The 12,854-nt window shown below is 41.5% G+C and overlaps 1 protein-coding gene across 1 annotated transcript in view; it reads left to right on the top strand.

Moving 5' to 3' along the window:
* stx3a (syntaxin 3a) overlaps positions 1 to 11,421 on the top strand; it is a 94,470-nt gene extending 83,049 nt beyond the window's left edge. The window contains exons 9-10 of the mRNA XM_020621499.1: positions 3,358 to 3,468; positions 11,263 to 11,421. Coding sequence (XP_020477155.1) covers positions 3,358 to 3,468; positions 11,263 to 11,340 — 189 coding nt within the window. The 3' untranslated portion in view covers positions 11,341 to 11,421. The remainder of the gene's footprint in view (positions 1 to 3,357; positions 3,469 to 11,262) is intronic.
* Positions 11,422 to 12,854: the final 1,433 nt, after the last annotated feature.

Here is a 12,854-nt window from a genome sequence, read left to right as displayed (position 1 = left end):
TCATAGGACCAAGGGAGCCGCTGGGGCTGGAGCTGCAGCGATGGCTGACGGCGGTTCTTCCTCCTCCCTGTTCCAGGACCTCCTGGACAAAGGGCCAACCGAGTGCCAGCAAAGGGGAATGAGTTGAGACTGGTGGGCTCTGGAAACTGGTCAGAGACTGGAGATATGAAGACGGTGGCCAACCGGATGGAGGGACAATCAGTCTGAGGAGGTGAGGGCCTGGGAGCCACCTCAGGATAAAAAGAAAAGGGGGAAAACATCTGTGCTTTTAGCTGCAGGTAAATGTCCTGGGCTTCCACTGGGCTAAGGTAGGTCTCTGTGATCTGAGACCGGGGCTGTTTCAGTCTGTGGCTGGTGAATGGGGATGAGGGATGACTAGCACCTGAGTTTGCTGAGTCCATGTTTGGCCAGAGCATTCCGTTATGGTTGAGTCCCCTCACCAGGGGGTGAGGAAGAACAAGAGGTAGGACTCAGGATGCAGACCCAGGTGCTAGTAAAAAAAGGTGATTTATTGGAGAAAAGCAAACAAAGTATTGAGTATATGCATATAGGTCCTGAGCACTCTGGAGAAGGTTTTCATCCAGGATATCCCTGTACTTGGCTGCATTCATCCTAAATTTAAGGGGGTCTGAATACTTTCCGTAGCCGGAGGTGTAGAAAAAGGGATCAACCGCACAGAAACTGTCAGCATTGAAACCAGGTGAACCAATATACATATATACATACGAAAACAACCGCACAGAAACTGTCAGCGTTGGCATCGTGTATACGTGATCAAAATACATTAATACTCTGGCAGCGACAGAGCATCTGCCAGGGGTTTAAATAAGAAAGGGAAGTCATTAGTGGAATGAGCGTCAGCTGTGTGCTGCACCCGGGAGTCAATTATCAGGTGAGGTGTCTCAGCAGTGTCACTGAGCACGCGGAATGAGAGAGAGGGGAGAAAAAGAGGGAAGTGAGGCAGGTCACAGCAAATGGACCTGACAATCACAGACCCACTGCTGGACTCCCTGCAGTTTGCCTGCCGGGCAAACAGGTCAGTGGATAACACAGACTTCAGCTCAATGTTCAACACCATCATCCTGGACACCCTCCACTCCAAAATGACCCGCATCACTCTGCCTGCACACCAGTGGATCACCAGCCTTCTGACAGACAGGAAGCAGCTTCTGGCACCTGGACTCAGGAATGTGTGCTCTGCCCCTTGCTCTTCAACCTCTACACCAATGACTGCACCTCAGGGGACCCCCTGTTACACTCTTGAAGTTCGCAGATGACACAGTGGTCATCGGTCTCATCCAAGATAGTGACAAGTCTGCCTGCAGATGGGAGGTTAAGCAGCTGACCCTGTGGTGCAGTCGCAACAACCTGGAGCTCAACACACTCAAAACAGTGGGGATGACAGTGAACTTTAGGAAGAGCCCCCAGAGGTACAGCAGAGGTTGTACTTCCTGTGCCAGCTCCTCCCCTCTGGATGGCGCTACAGGTCACGGTATGCCAAAACAACCAGAGACAAGGACAGTTTCTTCCCCTCTGCCATCACACTTAACCCATGCTGTATGACTGGACACAACAATCACCACAATGCAATAAACTCTAAATATAACCATTATATATATATCAATTTGGAACCTTTTCTGTCTAAAGTGTTTGTGTGTGTATGTATATATATATAAATCATGTCTCTTTTTTTTCCTATTCTTTCTTGTACTGATTGCACATTTTTCCTATTTGAATAAACAGTTTTATTGAATTTTAACTTTTTATTTATTGTTGCCCTACAAAACACATTGAGGACCTCTATACTGGTGTCAAATTCCTTCTGTGTCTAATCATGCTTGGCCAGTAAAGATTCTGACAGTAAAGCTTGATTTGTGGTTCTGTAGGCTACATAAGTGGCCTACGCCATTGTGAGAATTTTTACTTTACTGCGCTGGTGTATCCCTGTTGCCCTGCAATTACACTCAACAAAATGCTAGCTGGAGGTGATGTGTCTATGCTACTGTGTTTTGTTTCTTCACTACTCACAATGCCAACTGAAACTGAGAGGGTGATGTTGGAGTTAAAATGAACAGATGTTGAACTTTTACTGACTTTAACACAGAACCAGAAATCAAGCTTAAGCTTTGGGGGGGGTTAATAGGCGGAGGTGCACTAAGTAAGCACGCCTGATGCTAAATGAACAGGGAAAGGACAGAGGGGCTGGAGCCAGCTGAAATTTAACAGACTTGCCTAAAGGAGAGACTAGCTGGGAGCTGAAAAAATTCTGACAAAGTGACCTTCCATACCTATAATTGTAGTGTGAAATTCCTCTTTCAGTCATCTAAATTTGGGAAACCACCTACAGCAGGAGTGGTCCTTAAGCTTAACACCATGCTCTACCAAATCATCTGACTCTGACAGCGAGGAAACCCTCTTATGCTGAGTGTATACCCTCCCAAACTGAGGAACCATATGAGGGAACCATGTCTGACTAGTTCATACTGTTATGTTTTAACTAAAGGACCCAAATGCAGATGGCAAACACAGACACAAGGCTAGCTTATGGAACAAGTGTTTTATTAAAGAATAGCCTGTGTAATACAGGTAAAAAGGAAAGCTGAGAACTACAAGCAAACAAATCAGAATCAGAATGAAAACAGTTTTTAATTGCCAAGTATGTTTGAACATACTGGAATTTGACTCCAGTACAGAGGCTGTGTTGTAAGGCAACAAGAATAGAAAATAACAATAAGAATAAAAATAAAAGGGTGAGCAATAAAAAATGAAAATAAGAATAAACAGTGTAGCCATTCAAATAAGAAATATGTGCAATCAAAAACAGGAAAGGGAATGAGATGAAAAGAGAGCTTTTATAAATCTGTTTATATACAATACGACAGAAGAGCTTTAAGGCTGATGATCAACAATGATCATATTTACAATTTATTGCACTGTGATGATTGCTGTGTACAGTACTAGTGTTCATCAGAGTGATGGCCTGGGGTAAGGAAACTGTCCTTGTGTCTGTTTTGGTGTACAGTGACCTGTAGCACTGTCTAGATGGGAGGAGTTCAAACTGTTTGTGTCCAGGGTGTGAGGGGTCTGCAGAAATCTTCTCCGCCCTTCTTTTGACCTGTGAGGTGTACAGGACCTCCATGGGCCTTCCTAAAGTCCATTGCCATCTCCACTGTTTTGAATGTGTTCAGCTCTAGGTTGTTGTTCTGGCTCTGTTAGTCCTTCACACTATATGATAGTTTTTAAAACTGCTCAGATATTTGATCAATTGTATTAAACACAAAAGAACACATTCCTACTTCCTGTGTCAGTATCACAGTTGTCTGGCTTGTCTGTGCTTCTGTGTTTGTCATCCTCTAGGGAGGCATGATTGACAGGATTGAGAGTAACATGGACCAGTCAGTGGGCTTTGTAGAGAGGGCGGTGGCTGACACCAAGAAAGCATCCAAATTCCTGCAGGAGGCACGCAGGGTAAGTTTATGCAACAGTACCATGGATGTAATGATGTTTTGAAATATTACGTTAAAACAGTCTCAAACAGAAACATTTAGTTCACTCTGATTATTCACTGGTGCTATAGAGTGATGCCTTTTTACCTCAGCAGACAGCATGCTGTGTGTTTGTCCACTGGCTGCAGCGAGGTCACAAACCCAAGAGCAGTGACTTTCATTTTGTCCTGTCATCATGGAGTTAACGTCCTTTGCAACAGCTGGTATGACGCTGTTGGTTGTCATTTTAACGAGAAACTGTGATGATCAGCAGAAGCTGCCTCCTGAAAGAATTCCACACTAAGCTTTGCAAGATTGTGTGCACCAATATCACTGCTGTACTGCAGGTGGGGGGTTAAATCACTTACTGGCAAATCACCACCGTGGCCTCTATCAGCCGTCAAGTGATGGACGATAGGTAAAGTGTGAATCAGTGTGCAACGGCAGGACGATGCAGGAGTTGTCTGCCAATTCAATTCAAATTTTATTTGTATACCGTAATTTCCAGACTATTGAGCGCACCTGAATATAAGTCGCACACACTAACTTTAAAATGAGAAAACAGTTTCTACATAGCCGCAGGTGTCCATGTTGTAACATGAGATATTTCGACAGCCAGATCGATTGCCTTTAACTTGAAAGCTGCATCATAAGCATTTCAAATAATAAGTCTCTTAGTGTCCTGGCAGTAAGCGTATTCACTTCAATTCAATTCAGTTTTATTTGTATAGCGCCAAATCACAACAAAAGTCATCTCAGGACATGTTACAAAAGTAAGGTCTAGACCTTAATATTATTATTATTATTATTATTATTATTATAGAGGAAAAACCCAACAAATCCCTCTTGAGCAAGCACTTGGCGACAGTGGGGAGGAAAAACTCCCTTTAATGGAAGAAACCGCCAACAAAGCCTGGCTCTTGGTGGGCAGCCTTCTGCCTTTACCAGTTAGGGTGAGTGGTTAAAGGAGAGAGAAAAGAAAGAAAAGCAACAACAAACATTCAAACACTGGGCAGGTTGATCTGGCCATTGAGCGCTCATCAGAAATGTACAGGGAGAGAGAGATGACACACTACGGGAGAGAGGAGACACACAGTTAGTGACATGTAATGGTGGCATATAGATGCATGGCGAGAGAGGAGAAGAGAGGAGAAGAGAAAAACATCTGAGCATCATGGGGGCCCCCCAGCAGTCTAGGCCTATAGCATCATAACTAAGGGAAGGCTCAGGGTCACCTGTAGTAGCCCTAACTATAAGCTTTAGCAAAAAGGAAAGTCTTAAGTCTAATCTTAAAGGTAGAGAGAGTGTATGCCTCCCAAACCGAGACCAGGAGCTGGTTCCATAGGAGAAGAGCTTGATAGCTAAAGGCTCTGCATCCGATTCTACTTCTGTGGACTCTAGGAACCACAAGTAGACCTGCACTCTGAGAGCGAAGTGCTCTGTTGGGATGACAAGGCACTATAAGGTCTTTAAAATACGATAGAGCCTTGTCATTAAGGGCTTTGTATGTTGGGAGAAGGATTTTAAATCCTATTCTGGATTTTACAGGGAGCCAGTGGAGAGAAGCTAATATGGGAGAAATATGATCTCTCTTGCTAGTTCCTGTCAGTACTCTGGCTGTAGCATTTTGGATTAACTGGAGGCTTTTTATGGAATTATTAGGACATTCTGATAGTAAAGAGTTACAGCAGTCCAGCCTGGAAGTAACAAATGCATGGGCCACTATTTCAGCATCAGTTTGAGAGAGGATGCTCCTGATTTTTGCAATATTATGCAAGTAAAAAAAGGTAGTTCTAGAGACTTGGTTTATGTGTGATTTAAAGGACATACAGTATTCTGGCCATAAATTATTCCATGGTTCCGCACAGTACTACTGGAGGCCCAAGCTATGTCATCTAGAGTAACTATATGGTTAGATAGCAGATTTCTAAGGTTTTCAGGCCTAAGTACAATAACTTCCGTTTTGTTAGAGTTTAGAAGTAAGAAATTACCAGTCATCCAGGCCTTTGCAATTTTTGTGCTATGATGGGCTCTAAAACCAGACTGAAAATCCTCAAACAAATCATTTTTGTGCAAGTTGTCACATAACTACTTTGCAACAGCTTTTTCAAGAATTTTAGAAATAAATGGGAGATTGGATATTGGTTTATAATTAGCTAGAACACCTGGGTCAAGAATAGGCTTTTTGAATAGAGGTTTAATTACAGCAACCTTAAAAACCTGTGGAACATAGCCTGTTAATACAGAGAGGTTGATCAGATCTAATATGGATGTGTTGATTAGGGGCAAGACATCTTTGAGCATCCTGGTCAGGATGGGGTCTAAGAGACATGATCATGATTTAGGTGAAGCAACTGTTGCAGGCAACTCGGAGAGATCTATGGGAGAGAAGCAGTCTAAGTATAAATGAGGTCTAACTTGTGATTCTAAAGCCATTGCAGTTGATGGCACATCTGTGAGAGTTGTGGGAATGATTTGATTAATTATTTCTCTAATAGTTGTTATTTTATTTGTAAAGAAGCTCATGAAGTCATTACTGCTGAGATCTAAAGGAATATTAAGCTCAACAGCACTGTGGCTCTTTGTCAGCCTGGCTACAGTGCTGAAAAGAAACCTGCGGTTGTTCTTATTTTCCTCTATCAGTGATGAATAATATGCAGTTTTGGCACTACGAAGGGTTTTTTTATATGTTATTAAGATATTTTTCCACGCTAAAAAAAACTCTTCTCACATAATGGAGCACCACCACCTTTCCGGTTTTTGTGATGCCTGTTTTAGGGAGCAGAGCTGCAAGCTGTACCACGGGGCAAACCTCCTCTGTTTCACTGGCTTTTCTTTCAGATGGGCAACAGTATCAAGTGTGCAGGGAAGCTGCAGTACTATCAACAAGATTGTCAATTCTGCCCTAAGCACATCAAGAGTGCCCTGTAGTCGAGCCTGCTCCCCCTTTAATTCTGTTTTTTTTTCTAGCTTGAGTCACTTCAGTTTTTGTTCTGACCTTTTGAGCTTCTATGTTGGCCTTTGAACTGTCAGATGACTGTCACATTCACCAGCCATTGTTCATAAAACACAATTGTGAGGTTTTCATAAAGATACTGGCATTCACCAGTGTTTTCTTTTCTTGGATTTGTTCTTATGTAAGAACAAAATCTAGGCACACTCAAGAGCACACTTATGCATATTTGAGAGCTGACGTGTGTGAAATAACTGGTTTAGTTTTCTTCGGTTCTACAGTTATATAATATTATAAGATTTAAGTTACTGTAACAGTTTTGTCATTATTAGTATTTATTTAGTCCATTTTCCCCATGATTTTACAAAGCATTATGGTCTTTTAAAATGAATATACACTACACTAAAAATTACAGCAAGCTAATAATTGCTTGTTGCTACATCAGCGGTTTAAAATCAAATGTTTACAGTGTGATTATTTGTAGTTTAGAATTAGGAAATGCATAACCAAACATGTTTAATTTCTGTTAAAAGTGTCTCTCAGATATTTTTGCCAGTGTGTAAATTTCTGGTTGTTCAGCACTGCATCTGAGATCAAACTTAGGGCATTTAAAGGGACCTGGGTGAACACATGGGGTGGGGTATGCTCAGCTGACGGCCCACCCAAGAGTTCCCTGTATGACCCTGATGCACTAGTGGTCCAGCTCAGATAACTCTGGGCCAGCCTATCCTCCTCCGCTGGTTAGTGTCTCTATTCCATGTTTGTTTTTGGCCTCAGACTTGAGATCAGACCATCTTTTTAATTCATCAGCTAGGCACCCATCCCCTTATACAGTGTTTGCTGAATGAGTCAGAGCATCCCATGCCTCTTTTTTGTTTTATTTGATATCCACTGCTGATGCTACTAAATATGGCAGCTTATTTGCTGTTCTCCACTTCATAAATAAGTTTTTCTTTGTTTTGGAGTTTGTTGCTCCACTTTTATGAATGTGCATGGCTCCACTTAAGCCGGGCACAGGCGTGCTTTCATCATCAGATCATTATGTTCGCTCCTGAACAGATCCAGGCTCTCCATTGCAAGTTTGTGCAAACCTTCTTCCCATAAGCCAGCTTCCTGCTTTGTTGCTCCAGTCAGAACCTGCCTAGCGCTGCTTTGCATCTGCTTTCCCTCTCCAGCAACCTGCCATTCAGCACCCACCTCGCCTCTTATACCAGGACTCGTCGTTCACCTGTTCCATCTCCCCTGACTCAACTAGCTCCCTGTTTCTGCGCCCTCCAGTCTGTACTCTCTCTGTGAGTCCTCATCTCACCTTCACTAACCTGCATCCCCTGGTAGCAACACTCTGTATCCATTCCTCCTTCCTCCCCTGTTGTCTTGGTTCTTCCCAATGGACTCTGGAGCCTTCCCTCCTCTAGCACCACAGCCAGGTCACAACCTTAGCCACCCAACCAACCCTATCCCCATTACTGGTGAGACCTGCTGTGTCTGTATACTGCTTTGCCAGGACCTGGTCGCACCAGCCCTGTGCTTCGAATCTAAGTGCTGCACATTGGGTCTTCTGTCTCCAGGCTGTTGGCCTTAACATTTTTGTTGTATTCCTGGCTTTCTCAACTTCTCTTTCCTGTTTCTGTGTGATATTCATGTGTGCATATGGTCCTGCAGTCACATGCCCTTTTATGGGCATTGGTGGGGTGTTAACCTATGCTAATTAGGAATGACTGGCCTATGAACACATGGGATTCATCGATATAAGAACAAAGATGCAAACAATTCTGCGGTTTATGAATCAGATTTTTCTTTAGACATTTCTTAAGAGCAACTTACAGACAAATTTAAGGAAACACTGAGGAAGAGGATAAATGTGGCTGAATGCCTCTTCAGTTACTTTAGGATTACTTTCAGCCATTCAGAATGTAATGAGTTTGATGTAAAAAAAAAAAGTTAAGTTAGCAGGGAAGCTATCTGTGTGATCACTTGCTGTTCACTTACTGTAGCTCTTAAGGTGGTGGGTTAGGGTTAGGTTGAGGTAGTGTATGTCCACGTGGGAGCTTCCAGTTCTTCACTGCTTGCTGTAATACCATCTTTTCACTGTAATGACCTAGTTGAGTGCAGCTAGGTATCCAACAGCTAAACACAGCTCCGGGAACTCCACAGGCACATATATGAGTTTCATGAAGTTTACTGATGGCAAGTATAAAACTGGAAAAAACACCTTTATCTCATTGCATTTTGTTAAGTATTACAACCAAATGAAATAGTAAATATGCTGCATAAAACGGCTGGGGTTACAGATACGTAGATATTGAGTATAGAGTGAGTTAGCTTAGTCACAAATGCTACTCATTATGTAAAGATAAACCTCAATGCAGTTATCAAAAATATCCTACTCACTATATTTGGGTTTTAACAGAATCTTACAGATGTTGCTCTTAACAAGAAGACAAGACAAGAAAACATGAAGTTGAGTAATGCTGCCTCACTGCTCACAAACAACATACTGTTTCACTTTCTGGTTATTTCTTCTGATACTGTTTAATACATGCAATAAGTGAACTAAACTAACAGTTGCATTTATCCTAAATAACAGAACAAGTACAATTTGAGTAGGCGAGACCACAAGGGTCCTATTGATCACTCAATACTCTGTGTTATATAAATTCATGTCTTATTATAATTGTTCTGATGTCAGTGGGTTGCTTGCCTAAGAAGAATGCGCCCATGTGGACTTTGTTTATTGATCCTGTTTATTGTAAATTGTAAAGGATAAGGATAATCACCTTTATCGGCCAAGTATGTTACACATAAGGAATTTGTTTCTGGTACAGAACTGAGGCAGCCATCTGTGGCGCCAAAGTTTATCTTGTTTACTTTGAATAAACCTGAGAACAAAGCTGCAGCCAAGTAGGTCTGAGATTACAAACAAGATGCCTATGAGACTTTCAATGAACAAACAGATTATGTGAAACTGCCAACAAAATTATTCGCCAAACCTTTTAATCCATGTACAGAGAACACTGGACTTAGTATTGCATCCATTCAAACAAACATGTAACAACTACAAACCCATGACTGATATTCACCTGCTGGATGAAGGTTAGTAGTTGAAATTGCAGAGCTACTCTTAATGTATGTGTAGGAGACCAGTTTAAATATTGCATTTTGTTGGCTTTTATAGAATTACTGTACCCACATTAAGGGCAGCATGGTGGCGCGGTGGTTAGCACCGTTGCCTCACAGCGAGAAGGTTCCGGGTTCGGGCCCCAACCGGGACCTTTCTGTGTGGAGTTTACATGTTCTCCCCGTGCTTGCGTGGGTTCTCTCTGGGTACTCCAGCTTCCTCCCACAGTCCAAAGACATGCAGCTTAGGTTGATTGGTGTCTCTAAATTGCCCATAGGAGTGCGTGTGTGGTTGTTCGTCTATGTGTTAACCCTGCGATGGATTGGCAACCTGTCCAGGGTGTACCCCGCCTTCGCCCGATTGCTGGCCGGGATTGGCTCCGGGCCCCCCGTGACCCCATTCAGGGACTAAGCGGTAGAAAATGAATGAATGTACCCACATTTACAAATTGGGAGGGGTTTAGGGCAGGAATTACTGCTCAAGTTTGGGTGCATTGTGCTTTTATGTTCTTGTTTTAGACCCACCTCTCTCCTACTGTGGTCAGTTGTTTCTCAGTCCATCCATAGGCTTTTTTTGGCCATACCTTGTGCTTGTATATGGAGCATACCGGAAGTAAACACAAAACAGTAAAATATCTCATTGTTTTCAGTGTGATCATTGTTTTGACCCACTGCCACTGTGGTGAGAAACCAACTTTGTTCAGTATGTTCATTTAGGGATTTTACCCAAAATGTGATTTTTTTTTTTTTTTTTTATTAATGGAAATCTGTTAGCGATTGGATGGTGCAGCTGATCAGACTGATCTAACACTACACCAAAATAACAACAACAGCAACAGTTTTATACTGAGGGGGACAAATAACAGAATCAGATTCAATCTCAAGCTAGATTGTTAGTAATTAGGTTTAGATTATACTTTTATCAAATTTACCATTTAGTTAAAAGAAGATGATCTGTCTTAACTGTAGGATGCACTTGCAAGAGAACCATTCACAACTTTCCTCATTCATTATAACGATTGTTCTCTTGAAGATCCACTATTATTTCCTCTTTGAATCTGTATTGTGAATCATATTCATGGAAAGGAAGAAAGTCTAGTGTGTGTCAGAAATAAATAAATGTCTTTGTTGTCATCTCCATACAATAAAAATCCCTGGGTTTCAGTTAGAAATATAGCTGGTCTCAAACATTTAAAAATAATTCCTGCAAAACATTATAAACATATAAAACATTACCTTGTTTCCTCTTTTCTCACATATTTTTCTACATCTCTCCTTGCTTCTTCAAAAGGAAAGACTGAAATGCAAGAAAAAGATGTAAGAGAGGAAAATTTTGATAGAGAAACTCTACATTAATACAGGGAACTGAGATGTACCCACCGTGCTGTTCACACTTGGTTTTGTGTAGGAGGAAGTCACTTGATAAATGTGTCTTATTGATCACACTCAGTCAACAACTGTTTTACTCTGAAGCTGGTACTTTAGATACTTTTGTATTATCATTTCAATAAATTTGAAAAATGCAGGCCTTGATGTTGAGCCAGCTGGGTCTGGACTTGTTCCCCTCCCTAACTTGCTGTTGACTCAAATTTGATTGTGCACAGTTTTGGATTTGTTTGTTGAGTGATTTTAATTATAAATTGTGGTGGAGGGTAATTTAACATAATCTTCCTTTGTGTCTGCATTCTTTTCCCTCCTGTTCTCCAGAAACAAATGATGATCCTTTGCTGCTCCGTGATTTTGGTCATTGTCCTTGGTTCATTTTTCTACAGCTTCATCAAATAGAAAATGCACGATGCTACCAACAAGCTAAGTCCACGCAGTGGAGGATGAGGCTGAGCAGATGGTCAAAAACAGAGCCGGGGGTGGGTTTATTGTCATTTCAACTAATTCAACATAGAAATAGATGCAGTAGCTATTTGCATAGACTATCAGTTATTTATGAATAGGTTGTGACTACATTCTTAACCTTTTCAGGGTGTTCCACTTGTAAATAAATTTCACTGTAATTTTAGGATTATGTTATATATATGTGGAAATCAGCATTGAAGAATATGCACACTCCTGCTCTGAAAGGTCAGAGAAAACAATCTTTATATGACTCCAGGGTATTTGGATTGAATTTATCTGCCTTAGAGATTTAGAGCAACATTTGCAGCTACTGAATTCATGGAGAGGCATTCAATTCACTGTTCACCAAAAAGTGAGTTCATTCAATGAACTGTTCTTTTAACATATCCATGAACAACAAATGTAAGATGTATTGTATAGCTGTTATACTGAATTGTGTTAGATTGTATAACTGTGCTTATTGAAGTGAAAAATCTGTATATCTGACTTGCAAACTGTCAGGATGAAAGGTAAAACGGTTTTCAATAATATGTGTGTATAAGTCTATGGTTGTGCATGAATTAAGTTGTGTTTTTTGTAAACTAGTATAATTCAAATCAAAAAAAATATTTAACTGGTGCTGGCAATATAGAAATTACACTTGCAAGTCTGCAGTGGCTTCTTCCTTGCACAGCAGCCTTTCAGGTTATGTCAATATAGGACTTCTTATAATGTGGATATGGATACTTCAGTACCTGTTTCCTCCAATGTCTTCACAAGGTCCTTTGCTGTTTTTGTGGCATTGAGTTGTACTTTTTGGGTCAAAGTATGTTCAACTCTAGGAGACAGAACGTGCCTCCTTCCTAAGCAGTATGATGGCTGCATTGTGCCATGGTGTTCATACTCATGTAGTGTTGGCGGAGCTGTAAAAACTTGTCTCGGAGAGAACCAGGAAACACAGGTCATTAAAAAGGTCCCACAAGAACAACAAGAATATTTACAAGAAATACTAGAATGGCCACTTTTCAAGGAAGAAGATTATAAGGAGATAAACAGGCCAAAGAAGATGAGAACGATCCACATGAGCCAGAAGGAACTGCACCTGTGATGGAGATTATCCTGGTGCAGGAAGATGGGTTCATAGAGGAGTTGACTGTAAACCTGTATTCCTCTATCACACCCAGCCCAATGGAACCAGCAGACTCCTGCCAGGAAGGAATGGAGCAGAATGCAGGATACGTGGTGGTGGTCAAATGGGAAGCAGAATTGGATTTTGAGGAAAAAGAGGGAAACAGCAAGAGGAGTTGGAAAAGAGAAACACTACCATTTGAATTTCCTATCTTGAAAGATGTGTCAGCTAAATACTGTGCAAAGCAAACATGATCATAAGTGGCCAGTGTCACAGCTTTTATGGGCTAACAATAGCAGGCTTCTGAATTGTCTGACCATATTCCTTATCATACAGGAAC

The sequence above is a fragment of the Monopterus albus genome, unplaced genomic scaffold, assembly GCF_001952655.1.
Source record: "Monopterus albus unplaced genomic scaffold, M_albus_1.0 scaffold260.1, whole genome shotgun sequence".
NCBI classification, from domain to species: domain Eukaryota; kingdom Metazoa; phylum Chordata; class Actinopteri; order Synbranchiformes; family Synbranchidae; genus Monopterus; species Monopterus albus.
Note: the sequence above shows the minus strand (reverse complement) of the source record. Positions and strands in the feature narration are given on the sequence as shown.